Source organism: Phialemonium atrogriseum (genome assembly GCF_030411735.1).
Source record: "Phialemonium atrogriseum strain 8032-3 unplaced genomic scaffold QBC33scaffold_3, whole genome shotgun sequence".
Classification (NCBI taxonomy): Eukaryota; Fungi; Ascomycota; class Sordariomycetes; order Cephalothecales; family Cephalothecaceae; genus Phialemonium; species Phialemonium atrogriseum.
The window spans coordinates 246,326-271,377 of record NW_026848140.1 but is presented as its reverse complement, the minus strand read 5'-3'; the positions used below and the strand labels follow the sequence as shown (position 1 = coordinate 271,377).

General features: G+C 56.0%; 7 protein-coding genes across 7 annotated transcripts; 1 reads left to right on the top strand and 6 right to left on the bottom strand.

The window, feature by feature from the left end:
• Positions 1 to 408: 408 nt before the first annotated feature.
• Positions 409 to 1,870, bottom strand: QBC33DRAFT_511646 (uncharacterized protein; the record flags this gene model as incomplete). Its single annotated transcript, XM_060425852.1, has 3 exons — positions 409 to 952; positions 1,074 to 1,577; positions 1,698 to 1,870. The coding sequence occupies 3 exons, from the start codon at positions 1,868 to 1,870 to the stop codon at positions 409 to 411; spliced, it is 1,221 nt and encodes a 406-aa protein (XP_060287047.1).
• A 1,561-nt stretch (positions 1,871 to 3,431) lies between these two features.
• QBC33DRAFT_218565 (uncharacterized protein) lies at positions 3,432 to 4,095 on the bottom strand. Its single transcript, XM_060422757.1, has 2 exons — positions 3,918 to 4,095; positions 3,432 to 3,861 (listed from the first exon to the last, which is right to left on the bottom strand). The coding sequence occupies exons 1-2, from the start codon at positions 3,950 to 3,952 to the stop codon at positions 3,528 to 3,530; spliced, it is 369 nt and encodes a 122-aa protein (XP_060287046.1). The 5' UTR covers positions 3,953 to 4,095; the 3' UTR covers positions 3,432 to 3,527.
• Positions 4,096 to 7,064: 2,969 nt separating this feature from the next.
• Positions 7,065 to 9,174, bottom strand: QBC33DRAFT_218492 (putative histone h1-binding protein). Its single transcript, XM_060422755.1, has 4 exons — positions 8,447 to 9,174; positions 8,087 to 8,331; positions 7,681 to 8,032; positions 7,065 to 7,602 (listed from the first exon to the last, which is right to left on the bottom strand). The coding sequence occupies exons 1-4, from the start codon at positions 9,059 to 9,061 to the stop codon at positions 7,261 to 7,263; spliced, it is 1,554 nt and encodes a 517-aa protein (XP_060287045.1). The 5' UTR covers positions 9,062 to 9,174; the 3' UTR covers positions 7,065 to 7,260.
• Positions 9,175 to 10,196: 1,022 nt separating this feature from the next.
• QBC33DRAFT_218505 (uncharacterized protein) lies at positions 10,197 to 16,666 on the bottom strand. Its single transcript, XM_060422756.1, has 2 exons — positions 16,397 to 16,666; positions 10,197 to 16,328 (listed from the first exon to the last, which is right to left on the bottom strand). Exons 1-2 carry the CDS (start codon positions 16,568 to 16,570, stop codon positions 10,239 to 10,241), a joined length of 6,264 nt encoding a protein of 2,087 aa, XP_060287044.1. The 5' UTR covers positions 16,571 to 16,666; the 3' UTR covers positions 10,197 to 10,238.
• A 399-nt stretch (positions 16,667 to 17,065) lies between these two features.
• Positions 17,066 to 19,172, bottom strand: QBC33DRAFT_597293 (FAD/NAD(P)-binding domain-containing protein; the record flags this gene model as incomplete). Its single annotated transcript, XM_060431921.1, has 4 exons — positions 17,066 to 17,856; positions 17,915 to 18,210; positions 18,312 to 18,897; positions 19,011 to 19,172. 4 exons carry the CDS (start codon positions 19,170 to 19,172, stop codon positions 17,254 to 17,256), a joined length of 1,647 nt encoding a protein of 548 aa, XP_060287043.1. The 3' UTR covers positions 17,066 to 17,253.
• Positions 19,173 to 20,193: 1,021 nt separating this feature from the next.
• On the top strand, positions 20,194 to 20,571 carry QBC33DRAFT_555333 (uncharacterized protein; the record flags this gene model as incomplete). The annotated part of the gene is made up of 1 exon (XM_060429626.1): positions 20,194 to 20,571. One exon carries the CDS (start codon positions 20,194 to 20,196, stop codon positions 20,569 to 20,571), a length of 378 nt encoding a protein of 125 aa, XP_060287042.1.
• Positions 20,572 to 20,708: 137 nt separating this feature from the next.
• On the bottom strand, positions 20,709 to 24,610 carry QBC33DRAFT_218457 (uncharacterized protein). The gene is made up of 2 exons (XM_060422754.1): positions 21,987 to 24,610; positions 20,709 to 21,917 (listed from the first exon to the last, which is right to left on the bottom strand). Exons 1-2 carry the CDS (start codon positions 24,333 to 24,335, stop codon positions 20,928 to 20,930), a joined length of 3,339 nt encoding a protein of 1,112 aa, XP_060287041.1. The 5' UTR covers positions 24,336 to 24,610; the 3' UTR covers positions 20,709 to 20,927.
• Positions 24,611 to 25,052: the final 442 nt, after the last annotated feature.

The window sequence follows — 25,052 nt, the reverse complement described above, 5'->3', positions numbered from 1 at the left end:
CTGCCGAACCCCGCCGCTGGTGCCCCATCGGCAAAACTCCCGACCCCCCAGCGGTAAACATATCCTGAGCCTCTCAGGTGCTGGGGCGAGACGGGTGCAATATCTGCGGAAAATTGGACGCCGAGGGCAATTTATCGACATTTCCAATTGTCTTTGGAGCTACAGGGATAAGTTTTGCTGGATAGCCCCCTCTCCCTGACATCAAGCCACTCATGTGCATCTAGTATTATCGGCTGTACCCGAGCCCAGTAAGGTTAGGTGTTGGAGCAACTACAGATCTATACTTAATTATATGCCAACTAAGCCTAGCTCTAGTTAAGCAATGCTGTGCTTGCCAGGTGCTGATTACATGGAATTACCCCAACACCACCGCGCCAGTAGTGCGTGAACTCTCTATATATCACGCCCTCATAGCTCGACATGCGTCTTGTCCCACGGTCCCCCCACCTTGAGGTACTGTGATTCAGCGCAACACTCGGCACTTGAACAATACCAGCGCCCCTCCAGAACCAGGCGCGACAAGAGGGCGGAGCCCCTCGCGGCAGCAAAGGCTGGATCGTCCAAGACAACGAGTTCGACGTCCGCCTTCACAGCAGTGCCCTGCTCGCACCCGACCTCGCCGTCGAAGCAGATCCTGTGAACCCTGGGAATGTCCCGCACAACGTCCCGCACGACGCCAAGGAAGTCCGGGTTGTCGGCCGCCTCGCCAGCCACGACGACGATCTCAACCGCTACGGTGATGGTGTAATGGCCATGCCTACGATGCTTGGTATGCTCGGCGACGCGGGAGGCCAGTCGCGCCCGAACGGCGTCCCAGAACTGCGCCGGCGTGGCCGCCTTGGCCATCTCGTCGAGGCCGTACTCGGCGTCTATGGCGCTCAACGACTGCCATGAGTGCTTATAAAAGCACCTGGCTCGCTGGAAGGAGGTGTACAGGGAGCGGTTTGTGAAGCTGCGTAGTGGGTGGTTTTGTCAAAGTTAGTAACCGAGATTTTGAAAACTTCTCTTTTTTTTTTTTTTTTAAAAAAAAAAAAAAAAAAAAAAAAAGGAATTTCAATAAGAGCCACACCAACCTGATAAAGAATACGCCCTGATACGTGTCGTCCTCGTCGGTGTCGCCGCACCCGTAGGGCTCGCATAGCCAGCGCCCGCTTGCGCCGAGCACGGTGTTGAGCTCGCCCATATAGACAGGCCCGCCGCCGAGGTCGAACGTCCACGGCTTCACACCGGCCAGCACAAGCGCGTCGTAAAGGTCGCTATCAAGGGTCCCGTCATCCCGCCACACATCCTGCCACGGCGCCGTTACAACGACCATTCCAAAGGGTGCCCCCAGTGCAGCCTTGGTCTCAGCCTTCAGATCGGCGACCATCTTGGCTAGGACGGCGATTTCGCGGTTCGCAGGTAGTCCGAGGGTCAGCATCGCCAACCTTGTCATTCTCCGCCAGAAGGGCCGCCGAAGCCCGCTTTCAAGCGGGGGGGTCCGCATGAGCCGCTCTGTGAGGGCCATGTACTTGGGGCTTCCGGCAACCTTGGCAAGGTTGATCGTTGTCCCATTGTCTAGGTAGGCAACAGATGTGCTAGGTAGATGAAATTCATGAGCATTATTCAGTAGCAACTTTTAGCCAAAAGTTGGAGCAGTGGCCTGGGGAGAGGGAGAGGGAGAGAGTCAGCGGGAACAAGTGACAAGCTTCACTCACCCGTATGATTGACCGAGGTCAAACCCGATCGCGGCCTGGTTCCTCACTGAGGTCGGGACACAGGCATGGCAGGCTTCTAGTCGCTGGGAAAGCGCGACATGGGGCAGCAAGATGCAGAGGAGTAGGAAGAGGAAGGCAAGAGACCGGGACGGGTCGTGTTTTCTTCGCGACATTTCCCAATTTCTCGAAATTTTCCAGTAGCGGCGCGAGTGCTCTTTTTGACGGAATCCTTTGGTTGTTGCAGGTATGTACATACCTGTTGGATGCATTGCAAGAAGACGATATGCTCCGTCTCTAACCCCCGTCGAATGTCGGCATCAGCCCACGCCATAGGAAAATACCACCAAAAATCGGGCCCCTCTCAGATGGCTGCTTCGTTTGACCAATCGGGGCGATACCTTTCCGTGAAAGTGGGCACTTATACGTCCGCCAGTACCAACACTACCATAGGTCTGCTAATGCTGATGTTTTCAGCCTTGGTATTGGCAAGTGAACTCCCTGTCCTCCAGCGTGTCCACTGGCTGATTGGGTGCAAGACAAGAAGCAAAAGCCTTTACGGCCGAACCGATTCCGTCGATTGGTGGATCAAGAAGGTGGCAGCCTCTTTAGCGGACCGAACCGAGGTTTTAAATGGAGAGTCCTAGCGCGCCTTATGCGGAACGGTTTTCCCAGACTCCACCATTGGCGCATATTATTAGCAGAAGCATGCATGTGGCAAGGGGACAAGATAAGATCCTTCTGATTAAGCGATGTTATAGGCGCCGAGTGGTGCTGGGTCTAGACCTCCCGACTTACATGTAACTATTGTCTATCACGACCCTCCAGGGTCGGCGTGTGCAAGGTACTTCTTCCTTTCCACCGGCCAACAGCACAATATATTTTGCTCAATTGAGCGTGTCTAATGCATGGGATGTCAGGATGGCAGCCTATGTGCTATGCTGCTACTCTGGGGACCGCCAACCGCATGTAGGATGTGAAAAACCTTGCCAACCAGCCAACCGGGCACCATTCCGTACCAGATTCGAGTCATTATGCAAGGTTGACGATGGAGGCACAATCGATATTACGGCCTCATCACGGTTGGACTTCCCTTGGCAGGTTACCTTGAGGCATACCCTTGCAGTTCAACACATCACGAGCCTGGATAACTCCTGGCGGGCCTGTCTGTCAATCCCAGGACGGGAAGTACTCGAGCCGATGCTTAAATATGATGGTTTGTGACAGAGGATTAATCCCCTGATAACTTTCTGGCAAAAAACCACGCCGCTTGGGGAGTAGAGGTTGCGAGACATATTGTTTAAGTGGCATTCTTTTACCTTAGACCTCTTTTTCTCTGTCGACTCGACTGTCGCCAGCTTTTGTCGGTTCATTTTTATCGCTTCGGTACTACTTCTACTTCTCATTGGATACCGTGGGAGATTCTGGGGCAGTCGCTGGTTTTTGGGGATCGGGGACACGACGGGAGTATCGTTGGTTTGGTCCCACTTTTGTTACGGACTACGGAGTGGATTGGCGGAATCGATCGGTCTTGGGGGCCTCGCGGCACGGACATCCAGTCGTTTATTTTCAATATTCCGGTGGTTTCCTGGAGCAATACTGAGAGCTGATCCAAATGCTTTGGAATGCCTTTTACTATGAAATTCCCGGTATTCCGGACTGGAACTGGCTCGGAGCTCAACCTCCGGACCCTCTTGATGGAAGTATTTATAACCCTTCCATCCACCCATAGCTAGATCTTTTGGCCTTACACTTCATTCAATATAACATCAGTCTTCCACTGCGCGCTGGGTATTTAAATACAAATTCGAACACCCCATGCGGCCACCCTGCCTATAGCGTGCTTGGAGGGGAGGCAGTCGACTCAACATCACAGTACTGACATCCGTAGCATTCCCCTGTACTCCGCACGCTGGTTATGCATCCATCAATATCAGTGGCGACTTTCTCGGGAAAGACAACCCGAGTTAACGTTTGCCCTGTCGGACACGGATATGGTGGCACTATGCAGCTGAAGGTGACGCGGCACCCCATAGTTGTAGATACTGTCGTATGACCGGATGGACAAGCTTCTGAGGTTGGACTCTGTTCGGCCGACGGTGCCATGCTTGCTGTGGTTGTTTGTTCCATCGTTATGCCTGGTATAGCTGTCGAAACTAGCGCCGAGCTAGGCATACGTTAGTTTTCCCCTGTCAATTAGAGAGTAGGCATGACAGAACATACCTTATATTGGCGGCTAAAATAAGCTGGGGTAACATTGTGGCAACAACGTTTTACTCTTTAGTAGTGAGAGCAAGTGCTGGAGACTGTGAACTTTGAGGAGGTTGAATAATTGATACTGATTGTGTAAGATTAATGCTTGTCTGCGAAAGCCACTTTCATTCCGACAACTATCGTGGTGATGCAAGTTGAAACGATATCCGTTCAAAATGTGGGGGGTTGCCTCGTTTTAAACCTGACGGCTTTGTACCCTGGGTCGTTTGTTGGTGCAGGGGGGGGGGGTGTCGCCAAGACTGCCAATCTCGCGCGCAATGCAAAAGGCAGGTAGGTTGCATGTATTCTGTAGACACATACATATACTTGTCAGTCTATTTCTGTCCTTGGCATATCCGAGTCATATGTAGCACCCCTTTTCTATCCTCAGTTCCGCATCTCCTTGAACTCGTAGGGGGCGTCTCTGGTCTTAACTGTCTGTCTGCAACCACGGTCCATTCTCAGTCCGGGCTTTCACCATGACACAGCAGCCTTAGCAAAATGGCTTGTCCACCCCCCCTTCGTCGAAATGCAGAGAGAATTAGTATAGGCGCGCTGAAAACGCTTGCATGACGAATATAACTGCATCATCCTCCCCTACCAAGAGGCAATCAAAAAGGCATATATCTCCAAGAAGCCGGCGGAGACGAAGTTTCTTAAATGGGTCACAGAGGTCTTTACACTGCGCAGCAAGTTGCATCTAGAAAGACGCGGAACTGGGGAAGCTTCCACAAGTTCCAGATCCGGTGAGCCCATCTGTTGTTAGCCACTTGGTTGACAGGCTGGTGTTGCTGGAAGAAGCGACCCCCCAAGGCGGTTGCAACAGCGAGTGAGCCCTTAAGGAGCTTACTTGGCGCCAGAGCAATGCCACCAAAGAGCAGCTGTCTTCTCAGGTTGACGGCCACGAAGCGACTTCTAGTTATCCAGGGCAGAACGGCGCATAAAGACAAGGTATCCTATGTGTAGGTGAGGACGATTATAGGAAACGAGGAGGTAAATGGGTAATTATTTCATATGTCTAATATTAGCTTGAGCCTTTCCAGGTTTTAGTCAGAATATTGCGAATACAGTCGTTTGTGCTTTCTCTCTACCTCCCCTATGTATCTCTTCCATCCACCCGTAGTTATATTTTTTAACCTTACGTGTCATTCTATATAACGTCAGTGAGGGGGAGAGTAACGTTCTCCTTTTGCCCGCAAATTGTTGATAATTGTGAGCACGGATTTCATTACCTGTAACATTTGCAGCAGGTGGAGAAAGAAATAGTTAAACCAGCGATTAATCCGCAACTCGTATATATTTACACATACATAATCTGTACATTGAAATATCGATAAGGGCTCTCATGGAACCAAAGACTTTAACAGTGCAGATACCGATTCCCGCGCGGTCACCAGAGGGCAGCCCTGAGTCAAAGGACTGGGCCGGTCTGCCGGGAGGATTACAAAGGGCAGGCTCTAATCCAAGTTTTGGCTGTGAGTGTTCGTCAAAACTATTCCGTGCCCAATTTGCTACTAGTATGGAGGTTGCTAGCAAAAGAGTCTATCACAATTGTTAGGGAGTTTGCGCCACCGAAGTTCCAGCAACCTCCAATTTAGGCAGGGGGCGGATCCTATTGGTAGAAACCTCCATGATTTAGTCCATGTCTATGTACATTCCAGTCGTAATGGTACTCATTGCATAAGTTAGTCGGACTGTTCACCTCTGTGCTACCGTCCAGCTGCCTATCAGGGTCCGGCCTGTCACAGTAGTCACATCCTCCACACAGCGGTTCAGTCAGCAAGGAGACAGTGCATTGCCTAGTAACAGTAACGACTCCCCCGCCAATGACATGCTGAGTTAACACTTGCCCTGTAGGACATGGATATGCTGGCAGTATGCAGCTGAAGTTGGGACACTCCACAGTTTCAGACACTGACACCGTCGTATAACCAGATGGACAAGCTTCCGAGGTTGGACTCTGGTTGGCCGGCGGTGCAGTGCTTGCTGTTGTTGTTTGTTCTATCGATGCACTTGGTATAGCTGTTGAAGCTAGCGCCGAGCTGAGTAGGTCAAGCACATGTTAGTTTTCCCTGTCAATTAGGGTGCGCATGACTGAACATACCCTAAATTGGCTAGAAGAAGTTGGGCTAACATTGTAGCAAATAATGTTTACTCTGTAGTAAACAAGGTAGAGTGCTGCATGGATTGTATTGTGTTGCGTTGCGTTGCGGGAAAGCTACTTCCATTCCGGTGGTGATGCAAGCTGAACGATCTCCCTTCAAAGTGTGGGGCAGTCGCCCCCTTTTAAAGGCGGCTCCATACCCCAGATCGGGCTGCCCGCCAAGACTGCTGTTCTCGCGTGTACCAACCAACAGCAGATTGAGAGATTACAAAAGGGGCAGAAAGGATGTGAAGCAAAATTTTGGGAGTTTCGGGTCAGGCAACTTTGAGCCTGCCCTGCGTTACTACGCGGTGAAAATTACAGTAATCCACTGTATTTTGATCTGATTTCCCCGGTTCCAGAAACAATCCGTTGCAGTATTTCCAATAAAACCCCTGTCGAAACCTCGACTGCTATCGCAATGCACGCTTGCCCAGGAGCAGCAGCAGCGGTCTCGCCAACCTCACTGTGATTGTCAAATAATGATATCAACAACAATATTCACAGTTGTTCGAAGGGCCCAGCCTGGAGGCAAGGAGAGACGCCCGCAGGGCTGCAAGAACCCGCCCCCCCACTTCCAAGGGTGTGATCAGAATTACCCCATAGGCGGTGCCGTCTTTGCTGAATCACTGTTCGGATGTCATGCGGGTGGTAGAATTATTGTCGAGGGAGGGGAGCAGCTCCTCGTGAGACGCCAGGAGGGTATTTGCCTACTCTCGGTTTTGCGTCAAATAAACCCCAAGGAGAACATTACTGAGGAAAATGGGACGCAACAGTGAGGAATCCATGCCAGCATTTGCGGTGGTGATGGAAATGGAAAGTCAGGGAAAAGTTCATTTGCGCCGTGATGAAAGTGTTCCCCCCTTCGTTCGAGAGCCAGAAATTAAACAAACAATCCCACCTTGCTCCCCATTATTGAGCGGAAGAAGCAAACGCGCGGAGATGCATATCGTACAAAACGGGGGGTCGCTCCTCCCAACTTGTTGTCCAGTTTTACCATCCCAGCCCCGAGTGAGAGGTTTTTTTTCACCTATTTAGCACCCCCGACCTCGACCTTGGGCCACGACGCAGCGCCCATTTCGGCAAAAAAGGCACCCTATCCGATGCAGAAAACACCAAACGAGCAAGGAAACCGAGAGTAAAAAAGGGGCAAATTGAAGAGAAGCCTCTTCACGCCTCCACAGCCTCCTCCACCTTCGCCTTCTTCGACTCGGCCTCGGGCGTGCCCTCGACAGGCTCCTCCGCCTTGCGCTTCCCGACGCCGCTGCCGTTGGTCCCGTGGCCGTTAGCCTTCTCGGCCTCGTCGGTCTTGGGCTTGGGCTGCTCGTCCTTGGCCTTCTTCCGGACGAGGCCCGTCAGGTCCGTGGCCGTCTTCTTGGCCTCCTCGATGCGCGACTCGGTCTGCGCCGCCGACTCGCCCAGCGCCGCGCCGAGGATGCCGCCCATGGCGTTGCCGGCCGCGCCGTAGAGGGCCGCGTTCACGTCGATGGGGGGCTTCTGGAGGTCGACGAGCTATTTCAAAGGGAAGGGCGGACGGTAAGCTTGAGCCAAATGGTTATGACAAGTGGGCGAGCATCCAAGACAACTTACTCTCTGCTCCATGTCCGCGATGATGTCCTTAACCTCGGCAATCTGCTTCCTGGTGGCATCGTTGTCCTCTGGCGAATGGAGGGTGGCGAGCTCGACCTCCTTGTTCTGCAGCTTGAGCTTCGTGCTTGCAATGGCGGCCTCGAGTTCCTTGGCCGCCTCGTCGCGCAGGTCCTGGTCGACCGGCTTCGGCCCGGACTTATCGGTGTCCTCTTCGGAGGATGTCGTGACGGACGCGAATTCGAGGGCGAGGGACAGCTTGAAGTGAGCCTCTGCGATGACCTCCGAGTCCTCCGAGTAGAGCTCCTGCTTGTACTTGAGGGAGGCGCGCGAGTCCGTGATGGCGTTGGGGTATCTACAAACCTGTCAGCGTATTGCGCTACGCTAGCTGACAGCGGTCTTTAGACACCTCTCGTTCTCCAAGGAGATCTCGGCCAACAGATCGTGCGTATCGGCCAACCGCTCCTTGATATGCTTGACAATGGGGGAGTCGCCGTCTGACGTCTCCACCTCCTTGCCTTTGCCATCTTCCTTTTCTGATTGGTTTGCCTCCAATCGTTTCGTAAAGAGCACGCGGGCGAGGTCCAGGATCTCGAAAGCCACCGCCAAGTCATCGTCCTCTTCCTCGTCGCCTTCAGCATCTTCCTCGGCACCCTATCCCAGCCAAGTTAGCATCCAACCTGTCCTCAATAATAATAGTTTAAAGGAAGGGGGGGATAATAAAAAAGACAAGAGAGTAAAGAAGCCGGGGGAAAGGGTGTATACAAACCTCCTCATCCGAATCGTCAAAGTTCTCATCCCCGGTAAACTGGAACAGCGCCTTATTCTCCGTCGACTCGTCCGTCTTCTTTGCACCATCCGCCTCACTAGCAATGATACCCACAGCCTCCTCAGCAACCCTATCCGCCTCGGCAGTTGCCTCCGTGGCAGGTGCAGCAGCATCAGCCGCCGGCCCAGCATCATCACCACCCTTCTTCTGCCTCTGCTTCTGACTCTTCTTCACGCCCTTCCCCTTCTTCTTCTCCCCCTCCGCCTCCCCGCCACCCGCCGGCGCCGCCGGCGCCCTCCCGCCCAAAACGTCGCTCTTGGCCTGCCCGACCCTGAACAGCGCGCGGCCGTACAGGAAGAGGATCTCGGCATTCTCGGGACTCGTCTCGCCGTTCATCTCGGCCTGCATCTCTGCGGCGCGCGCGTACGCCTCGGCGGCGCCCTCGTAGTCGCGGTGCGCGTACTGCGCGCCTGCCCGCGCCGTCAGGTCCGCCAGCGACACGCGCAGGCTCGCCTCGCGCTGCGTCGCGTCCAGCTCCAGGCCCGCCGGCGTCGACGTCCCCGTCGCCATGGTCGGCGTGGCGATGCCGGTCGGGGGAGGGGTTTCGTCTGCCATTTGGGGGAGGGAGGAGGAGTCGGATGCGGTTTTTGGTGAGAGTGGGGTGATGTGATTGTCGAGGTTGCTGGTTGGGAGCTTTTGGAGGTGGTAATTGGGAAGAGTAGGTAGATATGCGATGAAGACTGATCTGTATTGAAGATGGATGAAAGGTTAGATAGATGGGTATGGTTCTCAATTGATCTCCATCATAGGCTGCCTGGGGTAAGGTCAAAAGCCAGGTGAGGATGGGGTGGTGGGAAGGTGCGATATGGGGAGCCTGTGACGCGCCTAGACGCGTCTTATTGGCTGAAGCTCTCCGCAGTGACGTGCATATGTGCAAGGCAGGAATGGGGTGGGGACATACCTGTAAGAGCTTTGTGCCTATTGCTTGCAGGGGAAAAGAGCTGTTACTTTTTCCAGATATGCTTCCAGTTGCACTGCGTCTTTTGTAAAGGAAAAGCCGCAAATTATGGTCACCAGTTTGGGAACTTGGAATCAGAGGGACCAGAGGCCAGGCGGGCGACTCCCGTGTCAGAAGTCAGGCCATCTGAATATTGGATAATCCATCATGTGTTCCCCACCCACACCACATGTCGCCAAAACCGACTTGGATCGATCACGTTAGAATGAACCTGGAATTCTATGTCTGGTTGCAACTACCAAGGCGGCAACTTATCGCTTCTCTAACATCGCATCTCTAACCCAAGGCCATCTCTAGGTAAACTAGCCATCCTCCCAAGAGAATCAGGCATATGGATTGAAGCTCTCTTCTCACATTACATGTTCTTAGACAAACTAGCATCTAACCTAGGTATGTATGTATACGTATTCAAGAGCAAACTCCCCGCCCGCGAAGGGAAACAGGGTTTGAAAGGTGACAATCTTCCCCCGCATCATGATCTATCAACAATTCCCTTGCCGCCTACGCCAGTCTAGATGCAAAGGTCGTCATGGTTGATAGTCTCGTCTCGTCGAAGTCGTCGCATCTTCTGTACAGGACGGAAAGAAAAAGATCGGAGAGAAAAATAAAAATAAAAAGATGCGCTGTGCGAGTCCAACCATATTCCAGCCCTCGAGAGGCTGACCAACAAATCGTTGTCTGTCATGTGTAATAGGTAGATGGGTATATCCCCTCGAATATCCTTGTCTCTCCCCCTTCCTCTGCGCCAGAAATGCTGTCTTCTGCGTTTTCAATTTAATGCTTCTTGTATTTCTGTAAACCCAAATCAGCACATCGTCCCGCCAAAACAAGCTGCACCAAAAAGGCGAGCCAGGTATATAAAATAGGGGACAGAGCCAAACTTACCGCGTCCACCCTCCTCCTATTCTCGGGGTCCAGCGAGTTCGTCGCGCCGAGCAGCGTCTGCCCGATCGCCTTTGTGGCCCCGATGGCCGGCCTAAAGATGATGGTCGGCGCCCTCCTCAGCACCGCCTTGGCGGCCCCCTGCGCGCTCTGGCTCTCCATCACCTCGCCGGGCACCGCGATGACGGCGTCCCGGGCCATGTACAGGTCCCTGGTCAGACTCGAGTACGCGCCCCGGAGCCCCTGCATCATCCCCGTCGGCTGGTCCGCGTAGAGGCTGATCTGCTTCCTCTCCTCCTCCTCCCCGTCCGCGTACTCGTCGTCTTCCCAGCCCGCCCCCGCCGCCGCCGCCGCCGCCCCGGCTGCCGAGCCCCCTTGCCCTCCGTGGTGGTGCGGGTCCTTGACCAGCAGCCCTTCGGCCCCCTGGAGGGCGTACTGCGTGCCCACGGCGAGTTTCGCCCCGAGCTTGACCATCTCCGTCCCCGTGGTCCGTGCAAACGCCGCCGCCCCCTTGCCGATGCTCCGGACTATCCTTCCGTCCTTCTTGTACTCCCTGATCGGGATCTCGACAAGGTCCCTGATGCCGCTGCCGACGTTGACGAGCGACCGGACGGGCGCCAACCCGGCCAGGATGCCGGGGAGCTGCGTGCGCTTGATGTCGGGCATCCAGATGTCGTTCAGGGTCTTCCCGAGCCGGTCGAAACCGGAGGCGCCGTAGATGATCGTGTGGCGCAGGACCATGCGCGCGTTGTCGAGGATGAGGAAGTTCATAAACTCGGTCGTGTGGCCGGAGCGCAGGCCCGCGTAGTCGACCCGCTTTGGCTTGAAGTCGAGCTTGACGGGGATGGAGTTGACCTCGGCGCGCTGGATGAAGGGTATATCGCTTGGCGAGGCGTGCACGGGAGCCGCGTCGTCCTTGAACTCGAAGAAGCGTGTTATGAAGTCGAGCGCGTCTTGATCAACATGCAGCCGGAGTGGTAATACTGTCGCCTTGAGGACGATCTCGGTCGTGGGGAGTTGCGGCATCGGCCGGACATTGAGAATCTCGAGATGGACCATGCTAACCCCCATCTCTCGCTCGCCAGCGTCTTGGTCATACATGGCAAACTTCTTCCACGTCGAAGTTGGCACATGATCGAAGACGTCCAAGTCCTTGACGCGGACATCGATGGAGCTCTGAGTCTCTCCAGATCCCGGCGGGAAAGTGACGAGATCCACGTTCACCCCCTTGAGCTCGAAAGTGATCTTGTGACGCCTACTCCTGTTTAGTCTTAGTTTTTTGGACCTCGAACGATTGGCGCCCGGCCGGCTGTGAGTCGCAGTAAACGCCGTCGTCGCAACCGACTCCGTCTCCGTGGCGTTGTCATTCAGCTCCTGATTGATAGCCTGGGCCAGTTCCCTGGGGTCGCGGTTCGCCGGGATTCCGATGTAAATGGAATTGAAGAGGAAATCGCCGATCACTGTCTCTTGCTCGTCAAAGTCCTGTTCAAAGGCGCCTCCCCGTTCCGTGCGGGCCTTCTGCTCGTAGGCTTTCGTCTCGACCTCCTGAACGGCCTTCGTGATGACATCACGAGTGCGGACCCAGTCGTATCCATCAAAAAGGTTCCAGATGATGTGTACATCTCTGACACAGACTCTCAGTGGGCTCTTGAGCACCTTCCCGTCGTTTGACTGGTCATAGGTGTTCCTGGATGAATTCCACCTGTGTGCTGTGCCTTCGATGACCGACGCCGTTCCGAAATAGTTCTCCTGGACCACGAGCTCGTCACTGCTGTCATCGGCGACGTCGCTGGTGCTCAAGCTGGTGAGCAGGACCCCATCTTTGGTATCCTGGGCCGTTGTCAGGTCCGAGATCATGGACTGTCCGGCAACATCGAACAACTGCTCCTGCACGTCGCCATCCTCGTAGTACCTGGGATCGAATTCCAGCTGCCCTGAACCTTCTCCGTAGAAGTCTTCCTCGCTTCCGGTTTCGCCATCGAACTCTGGCGGCACGGCGAAGTCATAGTCGAAGTCGTAGTCACCTTCTGCTCTGCCGAACGCGTCTGCAGTCAGAGACGCCAGCAAGTCTTGGACCGGGACCACCGATGTCTTGTATCTAATCTCCTTGCTCGGCGGAGTCGGTGGCTTCAGAGCGTTGACCAGAGTAATGAGGGTCTGCGTCGAGTCCGCGCAGGTCTCGAGGACAAGGAGATCATCCCGCAAGTCAATATCGAGGTGCTGAAACCCCTCATCGCTCTTCGTGACCCGCGCCGTCGCCTTCGCCGAGGAGATCTGGCAAATGTCGACGAAGCCCTTGGAACAGAGGTCGACTATTAGAGGCGACGAAGCAGCCGATGGGCGCCTCCGCGATGTGACCGCGCCGTCCTTTTCGTCCAGAGCCGTAATGTCGTCGATGAGAAGGACCGACGACTTTCTCAGGTCTCCGACTATCGTGACATTGTTGTTCCTCGAAGGTGCGACATCCACGTGTGCATCAGTGAGGGCAAGCACAAGTTTGGAAGTCAGCCCGAGTGGGTTGAGGCCAACCAAGCAGTCTCGGAAAGCCATCTCGACGGTCATGGGTTTCGCCGACGACGACGTCTTGGCCTGATCCGAAATAGGGACTAGCTCTGGTTGCTTGCCTTTCAGAGCAGTGTGTGCCTGCTCCCCCAGGTTGACTACCGATGCTGCGAGGCTCGCCTCGAAGTCTTGGGGGGTAGCATCTGCGGCCAGCCCCAGGATATCCATGACTGCAGGGACACGGTACTCGACGATGAGGCCAATCATCTTGACCTTGAGGACAGGCTCCATATCGTCAATGATTCTCATCATCAAGACCGGCGGCCTCTGCGAGATTCCCGGTGTCTGGACCTTCGAGGTTGCCACCAACTCCTCGATCTTATTTCGGTTAACGGTGACCTCGCTGACAGCCACAGCGACCAACGACGGTATCGTGATGTGAGCAAGATCAAGGTCTTTCATGGAGATGTGGACGACGCCAAATCTGCCCCCAACGTCCAACGTGAAACCAAAGTCCTTGACGAGGGCCAGCGTTAAGAGGCCAGGCCTATCGTCTTCGGGAAGATACTTGGCCACGGTTGCAAGCTTTGCAATTTCTTCTCCCAGGTTTGGCAGACAGCCGAGTTGGTGCAACTTTCCGACCTGGACGTTCACCTTGTCGAGGGTAAGTCGCAGAACTGGGCCCTTTCTCCGCTGCCTTAGCAGAGTATCGACCATGATTTCGTCATCGCTCTCGTCAAACTTGACCTTCGAAGGCGTGATGAGTTCAAGTAGCCTCTCGAGGTCCGCATTTTGCGCCACACCGATAAACTCGAGTCTGGTACCCAGAATGTCTGTAACGATCGGGGGCTCTCCACGAGCGTGCCTGAGGTACGGACCGGAGAGCCTGATCCTGCTGAAATGGACTCCGATGGCCTCTTCCCGGCTGACAAGCTTGAGAGCACTGGTGTCCAAGGCGACGCTGCATTCCTTGCCAACGAGATCCAGCCGGAAGCCGTTGATTCTCATGGCAACTTTGTTTTCCTTTGCCGCAGACTGGTCATCGGGCCGAACAGGAGCCTCGAATCGGACGCCTCGGGGTTTCGGGGCAACCTTTACAGGGCTCCTGGTGCCTCGTGAAGCGTTTGATGTCATTGAGGAGCCCATGCTCAAAAAGCTACTCAGTCCGCCAAACCAGCTGAATGTCTCATCCAGTCTCTGGAGATCTAGCTTCACATGCAGCGGCAGGGTATCGATGTTGCATCTTACATCATCGGGAGACTGCGATATCTTGACGGATATGTCGTTCCCTGCAGAAGGGAACGTGTTCATGACCGATTCGAACATCTGGATTCGCCGATCAAACGAGAGGATATCATCATTGGCGTACCCGAACGTGAATTTCTCAATGTTTACCACCCTCTCCGTCTGCTGCCCGGATGCCGACATTGTTGCGCTTAGATTCTGGAGCCCGGACTTGAGGAGTATATCGTGACTGAAGTCAACTGTCGGCGTCGAGAAGATCCTCTCTGCAGTATCGGCAACCCCAGAAAGCTTCTCAAGGAAAAGCAGGGATATATGCTCAGCCATTATCTTGATCTCGGGGAATGGTGAGCCGGCGCCAGGTGTCTTGCCTTCCGCGTCGGCCGCGCGAGCATCGGGCTGTCCCCTCACGGCTTCGAGCAGCTTGGATACCACCATCGCCAAGAGGAACCCGATGGAGGCGTCGAATCGAACTTCCATCGGTGCCAGAACGATCTCGAGAGCCTTATCCTCCGGTTGTCTTTCTTCGGTAACGACTTGAGGGTGGATATTGGGGCTTGTCGGCGCTTCAGAGTGAACCGAGAACGCGCCAGGCAGGTGTGGAGAGACCGACTTGTCGAGTACTGAAGGTGGTACTTGCAAATGCTTGTGATTGGAAGGCACATATATCGAGATAGATGCCAGGGACAGAATCTCCTTCACCAGGCGAGTAGGTCCGCGGGGTGTAGGAACGTCATCCTGAGGTTCTACCTCTGGTGTCTCGCTCTCTGTATCCGATGCCGTGGTTTCATCTGGCGTAGCTACATCCCCGGGGACTACCTCCTCTGCTGCTGCGCCCCTTTTCGTCTTTGATTCTTGCTCTCGCACCTCAGCTGCGGCAATCTCTTCTTCGGGGCGCACCGGGGAAGGGGTTCGCTGCACATTGGGTGTGGCAGCGCGTTTGGGCTGTGGGGACGTTTCGGGACTCGGCCTGTCTTCTTCATCCCATGCACCAGGCATAGCACTTCTTAGACGGCTGGACTCTGCCTGAGAGAACGCGCTCATATACATGCTCTCGGCATCCTCGTGGCTGTAGAGGTGAGATTTGGTCAGGTCTTCCGGTGGTTGAGAACCGACACCGGAACTTGTAGACTCGGACCCAGACAAGGGCTCTGGGGAAGCCACTCTAGGATCCAATAGATCGCTTCCAAGGGATTGAAGATAGGGTTCTGATTGTGCGTCGCGTGAGAAGGTGCCCCAGGGGGCCAACCCCGGCTCCATAATCTCTGATTGGGCAAGAAGCCCCTCTCGCCGCGCAGTAAAGTCTTGGTATATCGATGCCCGCGGTGTAGAGACAGACGAAGCAGGTTCCTGGGGATCCATCTCGTCGGGATCAGTCCCAAAATCGTAAGGGATATTGAAAGCGTCTTCGCTATCCCGAGCGAGTTCGTCGGAGAAGGACATTAGATGCTCGCTTGCAGTCATGTCCGGAGCATTAGAGTGGCGAGAAAGGGGCGATTGGTGTTCCGTAAGAACCGGAGACTGTGAAGCGAGAGACGAAGCCACCGACGGAGATCTTGCCAGAGTCGAGAAGACGTTTGCTTCGGATATCAGGAACGCTCTGATGTTGTCCAACGTGATGTGCCGCTTCCCCTCTTTGGGAACAATCTTGGGAGTTCCATCCCCCTCCAAAGTTGGAGTCGTGACGCCTTCCACGTTGATGCCTTCCAACGCTAGCTGGAAGGTGACCAAATCAGGAGTCGTCGTATTCAGATCCACCGGAAGCTCAACATCGAGTTGGAAGGTGACTCCTCGAATACAGATCTGAGTCCTGTCGACGACGCCTTGAAGGAAGTCGGTAAGGAAGGCGGGCAAGGACAGCGCCTGTCCGGTGCCGTAGCCAAGATCCTCGTCGCTTCCGGCGTCACTTATAGTCATGGATGACCCCATCTCTTGAGTTTCAGCAGCCAGCGCCTCCTCCAGCTCCTTCTTCTCCGCCGATTCCTGCCCTTGTAGGAATGATTGCGCCAGATCGGCAGCGGTCGGTAACACGTCGGAATCCTCTTTTCTTTTGCCCCTCCTCCTAGGACGGTCCTCGCGGTGCTCCTTTGACGAGACCTTCAGCCGAACGTCGACGCCGTCAACCTCGACGGTGATAGGACTCGTGTAGAAGTCCATAGGAACCGTCACGCGGAGTAGGAGGACTTTTGCCTTCTGTAGTGTAAAGGCCGGGGGCAGTTTGAGGAGTCTCTCGAGCTTCTATTTCATGGTTACTGGGTCAGCCTAGGTCAAGAAACGCTAACAGTAAGGAGGAGTCAGGGGCGCACCTGGAGCTTGATTCCGACATCACGAAACTCGAGGACGGTATTCCGACCGAGGGCGAAGTCGAGGTGCTCCAAGTCCAGCGCGTCGGCGTCCAAGAGTTCCAGCCGCGATAGCGCATACCGGAGCAGGCGCTTGGGCATCGCCGAGCTGCGGAAGGACTGGAAGAAAGTGGCCATCTTGGTGGTTGGTTGTAGCTGGTTAGGCAGGAGACAAGGAGGTCCGAGGGATGGGCGATGAACCACCCGGTAGGTTATCTATCCTTCGCTGGGTGCGGGGTGGAAGGTCATGGCTGGGACGGCATGGCGTGCTAACACTGGATCAAGGAAAGCTGCCTGTTGTTCAGCAAGTTCAACAACCCGAGATGGGACGTTATGGGGTTATGGAGTAGTTGAAAGTCGCAAGAAAAGGGAAATCGTATGGGTGCCAGCACTTGGGCTGCCTTGAAGGGGGCGTGTAAAGCAGTGCACCGACCTGTTTGGCCAGGCCGACTCGTGACGAGTTACGCAGTATTATGGAGTCACCGTTCCCCAATCATTTGACACCAGGGCGGCGGCTTATCGATAGCAATGCCGGAACCTAGTGTAAATGCGGGCAGCTAGGGAACCTAAACTGCAAAGGGCCCCACTCTGAGACAGCCTACCTTGCCCGCCTGGGCTGCCATAGGTGCACACCTGGACCATACACACGTACCTTCGTACCTAGGTACCCAGACGCCTCTTTTCAGACAAGAGCTTCTACTAGGAAGGTAATAATAGTACAGAAGTATCATGCTAGTAAGTTGCATTCAGACGCTCATCTATGCCTCTGGATAATCTCAAAGTGACTGCTGGGAAAAGCCAACAACACCTACCTTAAATAACTAAATGAACAACGCCTTGTCCCCGCCTCTCCCATGCACCCCCGCTATCCTCCGGCCGACCGACTCGCCGCTCCAGTAGGCCCCCGTCACGGTCCCGAGCGCCACAAAGGGTGCCGTGTGCTCGCCGGCCAGCCAGACGCCCTCGGCCGGCACCCCCTCGCGCATGGCGCGGATGTCGCCGTCGCCCTCCCGCAGGCCGACCTGGAAGTTGCCGTAGCTGCCGTTGCCCGCGAGGTCGTCGTGCAGCCAGTCCGTCGCGAGGCAGCCCGTCGGCCGGCATCGGGGGTCGCCCTCCGAGAAGTGCGGGAGGCGGGAGTAGTAGGGCCGGAAGAAGGAGTAGAGGAAGTCGTCCCTCTTCTCCTTTGTCGCCAGCGAGCGGACCGTCGAGGTGATGTGCTGCGACTGGACCCCGTAGGTGTAGAAGAGGAGCGTCGGGTGGGACGTGGATGGCGTCAGCGACGCCAGCTCCACTATCTCGTGGGTCCAGCGTTCGGGATTCGAGTCCATGGCATAGTTGGGTGAGAGCCACTGGCAGAAGCCTTGGACTGTTCGCCCGTCAGCATCTGGCCTGAGCCAGAACGCTTCTGGGAACGAGATGTAGACCTGTGACAGTTCAGCTCAGGGGTTTCGCGAGCCAGGGATAGGGGATGTCATGACCGACCTTCTCGAGGCATCCATAGCTGATGTTGCCGATCGCGTCGACGAGTCTGCTCGGCAGAGGCGGGCTAAAAGCATCCAGATGTTGCTTCAGCCACCCAAGCGGAGTCGTAAGCACGACTTCATCAAACTCAAAGTGTCTCCCAGCTGCTGTCTCGACTCCGACCTTGCAGCCGCCATTGACTGATTTCCCGTTAATCTTAGAGACGATGGTCTCAAAGTGTATGGTAGCGCCCTTGATGGCCGGCCGCGCAATCTCTTCCAAGATCTTCTGATATGTGCCGGCGCAGAACAGGTTCTCTGCACATCATCAGCTCATCAGCCCTACTTTAGTCCTGGATATGCCAACCCTCCCATCCAGGCCCGGGACGAGGAAGAGGCAGTATAGGGGGAGTGCATACCGCCCTCTATACATTCCTCCAGCCAGAAATACTTGAGACTCTGCCGAGTTACGGGGCTACCGACGAACGCCCCCCAGGATTCCGCCATCTGCAAGACAAGGTCCCTCTTCCGTTCATGGTTATCCTCGGTTTCGGGGATGAATTCCACCACCAGGGACTGAAAGAAGTCGAGCAAGCTCTCGTCCGGGCTGATATCAGCCGAGTACTTCTCCGAGTGCTTGAAAGCGGCCTGCACAATGTCCCACATGACCTGGGAGCACCGCTCGCCGTCCTTCGGCGGGAGGAGGTGGCCATGCTCGTCGAAGACACACGATTGGGCATCCTCCCACGTGGTAGTCGGGGTGTTTGTCAGCCTGGCAAGGTCCATGATCGTGTTACTAGTCGTCCCATGGATCCAGTTGGGACCAGTATCCACGAGATGGCCATTTGGCAACGCCTCCTGGTGCAACCGGCCGCCCACTCGATTCCTGCCTTCCAAGATGGTGACGTCGAAGCCGTAGTGGAGAAGGATGTCCGCGCAACGCAGGCCTGTAACTCCAGCCCCAATGACTCCAATATGTCCTGGCTTCCACTCCGTGGCCTGTGGCTGAGACTGCGGGTAGCTGGGTAAGTAGGTTACATATGGTGGCGAACCAAGGCGGTACTCGGCGCTTTCCCGAACTTGGGGAATGCAGTTGGTGACAGCAACGGATAGATTACCTCAAGTGTCTCATCCATAACTCCCAGTGAACGTGCGATCTGGTTAGGATCCAGTTCGCCCACGCCCATGCTAAGCCAATGTACCGTCTTAAGGTCTTGGTAAATACGGCGAGAGGAATTATTCCGTGAAGAGCCAGTAAACGAGACGGAATAAGCATCCATTACAAAGTGGCTTAAACCGGTAGTGATGCTATCAGAGGCGAAGAAGCTCCGAGGTTGGAAAACAAAAGTGGTCGAGTCTAAAGAACCCGATCGGTGCCGTGATTGGCTTAGCTCGGGGGATTGAGTCTCGAGAGTGGAAAAGGAGACTCTAATAAATCGATGAGGAGTGGAGATGTGAGAAAACCCGCAACGCAGCCTATACATATATAGCGGCTACGATCAGGGCGAGAGAGGCGGAGCTACTATGCAGTAAAACTGCCAAAGTGGACTGGAGTGAGAGAAAAGGGTAGAGATCTAGAACGGATCTACCAAGTTGATACGTAAAGGAGAGTGGGAGGACGGGTGGCCATGTGGTCCATAATGGACGGCAGCTAGGCCCTAAGTCGTTTAAGTCTCGGAAGGGTTTTGAGTCAACGATAATGAAAGAGGAGCAGGAACGATAATGCGGGCCAACTGGTCCCTAACAGATTAGAATTGGCAACAGAGTCGAAAGACGGACCGGTCGCCACTGGTCTGCAATATGGAGCGGGAACTTCGGGGTAAAGCAGAGCACATTTCCATGTCAGTCGGGCCCAGAACATCTGACTTCGGTTAGCCTTTGCGACTCGTCCTTGCTGAGTCACCATGCCGTCGAGTGTCGGCAACAACTTAAAGTACCTAGGTAGGTACCAGGTAAGCGGGCACCTCGCCTCAGAGTAATGAGGAGACAGACGAGGAATAGTGCGCAACCTGGATGTGTTGAGCCACTTGATCCGAGCAACCTAGGTTCCATGTTGGGCAACACTGTCTCTTTGGTGGGGTAAAGAAACAGACGTTGTGATGGAGGGGTCAGAAGGCGTATTACAGGTAACCCTAACCCTCCACGTACAAAGTCAGCAACTCCCATCTGTCTTGAATGTGCTGAATTCAACATCATACCTACCTACTATTACAACCCACCCAACATCCCCAACTCCCAACTCTGTCTTCTACCCCACACCCAGCCAAGCAGGCCAAATCAACCCATCAACAAGCCCACCCAATGGCCCCCCCAATCCCCCTCCCCAAATACGTTTACAAAATCACCCCCTCCCCACCCCCCTCCCCCCTCCCAGAATCCTACCCGGCCTCCGACCTCGACGCCCGAGACGGCTTCATCCACCTCAGCACGGCCGCGCAGATCCCCGTGACCGCGGGGCTCTTCTTCGCCGGCGACGCCGCCATCTGGGTCATCAAGGTGCGCCTGGGCCCGCACCTCGCCGCCGCCACGCGGTGGGAGGACTCGCTTCCCGGCTGCCCGCACCTGCACGGCCGGTCGTTTGGGCGCGCCGACATTGAGGGCGTGGCCGAGTTTCGGAGGGAGGGGGGAGGGGACTGGGCGGAGGTGCTGGGGCGGGAGGGGAAGGGGTTTCTGGAGTGATGGGGTGAGGTGAGGTGAGGTGTGGTGTGTAGTGGTTGGTGATGATGTGCTGTTGTCGTTGTTGCTGTCGTCGTGGTGATAGTAGTAGTGACAGTTATCAACCGAAGGCGAGCACAGATAAGACGCAAGGCATGGGGAAGCATTGCCGGGTATCAAATCAGGGGCGGTATAGAGTTACAGTTACATGGCTACCAAATCACGCAACGCATTCCTCTCCTTTTTCATCCGACCGTTGTTCCCGAGGCGACACCTACTCTGTACAGATGATTAACCGATTAACCCCTATCCCCTTTCTTGTCTTGTCTGTTTTTTTTCTTTTCTTGTTTCTTCTGCTCCCCCATCCATTCTTCCACCCCTCAAAACACCATCCCATCCGCCTCCTCCAGCCACAATCTAGCCAGATCCTTAGCCAACCCCATCCTCAGCCCCTTGAGCACCTCCTCTCCCGTCGTCCCAGCCGCCACCCCAGCGCGCCAGTCCCACCCCCTCCTGGCCTGCCTCGCCCTCCCCAGCGCCGCCCCGCCGCCGGCGACGGACCTCTGCAGCCTGCCCGCCAGCACCGAGCTCCCCGCCAGCACGAAGCTCCCCCCGGCCGTCCCCTCCCTGCTGAGCAGGTCCGCCGGCGTCGCGCCCTTTAGCACCCCGGGCTCCGACGCCAGCACCAGCCGGAGGAACTCGTCGCAAGCCCCGTACACGCGGCCGCCGACCGTCTCGAGGTCCTCGACCGCCTTGAGCAGCACCTCGATCTGCCCGAGCGTCATGGCCACCGCCACGGGCGGGTCCGCATCGCGGTGCCAGTCCCTGTCCCTGTCCTGGCTGAACGCGCGGTCCGGCCCGCTGACGAACACGGTCGCCTCGCCCAGCAGCGCCAGAAGGAAGTCCTCGCTGACGATGGCGTCGCGCGTCTGGTCGTACAGCCCGCCGCGGATGTTGTCGTCCGAGCTGGCAATGACGCTCGTCAGCGCCGCCGCCGCCGCCTGGTGCCGCCACGCCAGCGCGCCCCTCGCTTTGCCCCCGCCCGCTCCCGATGATGAGTCGCCGCCGCCATCCCGGAGTTCGTAGAACTGCCGCAGGGACGCGTACCCGCTGAGCATCTTGCCCAGGAGTTCCGCCGCCTCGAGATCCTGCGTCGCGAACTCCTTGAGCGTGTCGTTGCGCTCCGTCAGGAGCCTGCGGAGATGGTCGTCCAGGTCGCCCGAGGGTGGGTATGTCGTGGATTGGAGTAGGGAGTACGAGATGAGCAGGTTCATGACCTCGCGGACCTTGTTCGGCCTGTGAGCGAGGGCGTAGTACCACATAGCCTCGCCATAGCGGTGCGAGTCTCGAGCCAGCACCTCGCCATATGTCTAAGAAAACTAGTTAGTCTCGACTTCTCATGCGTATGTATGTTAGACGTTAATAGAAGATCTGCTCACCTCTGCGGTCTCCTCGGCCAGAGGGATCATGCCGAGCTCGTTGAGCAGCCGCCAGACCTTATCGACGGTCGGTCCCGACTCGACATCCAGGTTCTGCAGGAGGTTCTGCACCAGCTCTGCGACCATCTCCTCGGACCTCTCGGGCGAGTCCATCCGCCCGAGCACGTTGATGGCCAATTCCCACCCATTCCTGGACGCACCCGACTTGTCCTTGACCGTGGCCATCTCGCTGAAGTTTGCCAGCTCCTGGGCGTACTGGATCAGGGTGTTATCCTTGATGCCGTCCACCTCGTCGGGGCTCCCGGGGTCCATGCCGAGTACCTCCAGGTCGTCCATGTCGAGATCTCCCATGGCGAACAATCCCGAAGGCAGGTGAGGGGGCAGCCATCCAGCCAGGGAGGCAATCTCCACGACGGCGGTCGCAATCGGCAGCGACCACGCGCGGAGCAGGCCGACCAGGCCCTTGGTGTTGTCCTCGAAGACGCAGGCCATGCCAACCTCGACGGGATTCAGCGAGTTGAAGTGGAAGTCGGACTCGACGGCCGTCTGGAATGCCCGGGCGAGGCGGTCCAGGTAGCTCTCTGTCTCAGCCTGGTGCGAGGGCAGGATCAGGCTCTGCGAACGGGAAAAGCGGAGGCTCTCGCTGCTCTTCCCCTCGTCCCACCAGCCAAACAGGCCGACGGTCGCCTCGCACCAGTCCTGCGCGGCCTCTAGAATCGCGTCCTGCGACCCGAGCACTATCTCGAACACAATGTTCAGGTTCTCGTAGATGTCCCACGGCACCCTGCTCTCCGCCTTCCTCGCCAGCCCGGCCACCGACTGGCGACCGCGCATCGAGTCGGCCAGGGTCGAGTCTCCGAGCGCGCCGTCCCGCCCCTCGGCGAAGCGCCGCAGCTGCTCGAGCGCGCCCCTGGCCCGTATGCGGAAGAGCGTCCAATCGCTGCCAAATATCTCCCAGTTGCCGTCCGTCCCGGGGCAGTTCTCCAGCATGCTGCACGTGTCCTGCACCGCCCGCTCGACGTTATCGAGCGCCTGGCCGGTGTATGCGTATTCTCCGCGGTGGCCCCTCCTGACGTGGCCCCAACCGGCATTGCTCAGGAGCTGTCGCGCCTCCCCGACATTCCCCCGCAAGAGAGCGATGAAGACGCTCTGCCAGAAGAGGCTGTGGCAGGCAGGGCTGGGTTTATGCCTGTTGATGTGTTCGAATTGGTTGGGATAGAGGTCGTGGTGGTCCGAGAGCCACCGGAACAGCGTCTCGGGTAATGGCTCCGCTGCCGACCTCTCATCATCGTCCAGCCGAGTGTGGTGGATCTGGAGAGCCAGGTTGGCAAGGTAATTAGCCTTCTCGAACGGCGATGCGCGAGGGCCGGGGCCGATCTCAGCGGCGTGCTCCTCGTCGGACTGCGGGAGCTTATTCGCATAGTTGTTCCAGACCGAAGCCACGCGGCCGGCAACGGTCGCCAAGGCATCATCTAGCTTCTGCGCGTCGTCGGCTTCGCCCACGCCATCGTCGTAGAGGCGGGCAACCTCGGCTTCGATGCGGAGGATAAGCTCTGGTGGCTCGGTGATGGAGGCGTAGCCCATCTGGGTGGAGAGATCCTTGGCCAGCGACGCAAACTTGTACTCGCGTCTCCGAGTTACCGACTGCATGGCCGACGCCCGGGCTATGTCTTCGGCCTCTCTCCGAACGCGCTCGTTCGCGGCCGGTGTCGTGAACATCATCAGGTCCGAATCCTCGGCGGCCATAGTGGTCCCGCGCGCCGCATCTTCTTGCATATCTAGCCACAGGTCTTCTTCCACATCGTAGCGCCCGTCATCTTCCATGGCGTCGCCCCCTTCATCGGCACCTTCCTTCCCTTCAATTTCCTCGGCTCCCTCGTCATAGGTATCATCGTAGCTCTCGTCGTACGTCATTCCAAACGTCCCAGCTCGGTTGTCGGGCAGCACCTCGTCATCATCGTCATCATCTTCATCATCCACAACGACTTGCTTGCTCAGGCGCGAGGGCTGGTGGGATTTGGGTGCTTGGATTGACCGTCCAAGGGGCGCATTCCGTCTCTGGGGAAACAGGTTCTTGGATGAGCTGCCGGGATTGAGGCTGCTGAAGTTTGGTTGCTGTGGCTTCGATGTGTCCGACACGCCGCGCAGGATAGAGCTGCCAAGGTATGACGCTGATGGGGCTCCGGCGGGTGTGAAGCTTGCCGCGGAGGAAGGAGGCGGGCCCGCTGGGGTGGTGGATGGATTCTCGCCAAAATAGTAGCTAGTGGAGCTTCCGCGGGAGTTTCGATCAGGCGTCGAAGGAGCCGAAGGCGGCGAAGAATCGCCGGGGACCTCGAATCGGTTCGACATGTTGTTCGGGAGTTTGGAAAGGCGGCGGAAGGAGTGTGAAAATAAAGGGCAGGCAGTGAGGTTGGTAGGTATGTAGTTTGTTGCCTGGGAAATCGATGAATTCCTACTATTCAATCACATATTTCATTCCCAAACGGCGACGATTAGCACAGGGTCTAGCCAGAATGGATTGAATGTGGAATCTGGTGGTGGTTGCCCGGCTGTGGATTTCTTTCTCGTTGTGGAGCTCCAAGCTCTCTGAGGCTCTGCTGGACGCAAGACGCGGTTCTTTTTTTTGGTGGTGCTAAAGTTTCGCGACTTCGGAATATGCCGCTAACCTGCAACATCCCGTCCGTTTGTGAAAGGGGTCCAAGTGAATGGGTCACAAATGAAAAATACAGCCAACATCTGACAACATTTTATACAGATTCACCGGTAAATCAACACAGAACAGACTGGCTCAACAAGGCGATAATAATAATCTATTAATTTTACACTGCGCTACATCATTACCCCAGAGTATCTCTCCGCCAGACCTTTACAACTCAATCCTCACATATTTCCCCAGTCAGCAAACAGGAGAACCAGAGATGCAAAATCTCTCCATGTCTCTTTAACTTTTAGGCAGAGGAGATATAGGGTGACTTCTTCCAAGCTTGCTAGGACATAAACATAAAATATGCCCGGCTTTCCTTGCATCAAAGATGGTGCCTCATTCCACGCTTGGCCCAACTCGGT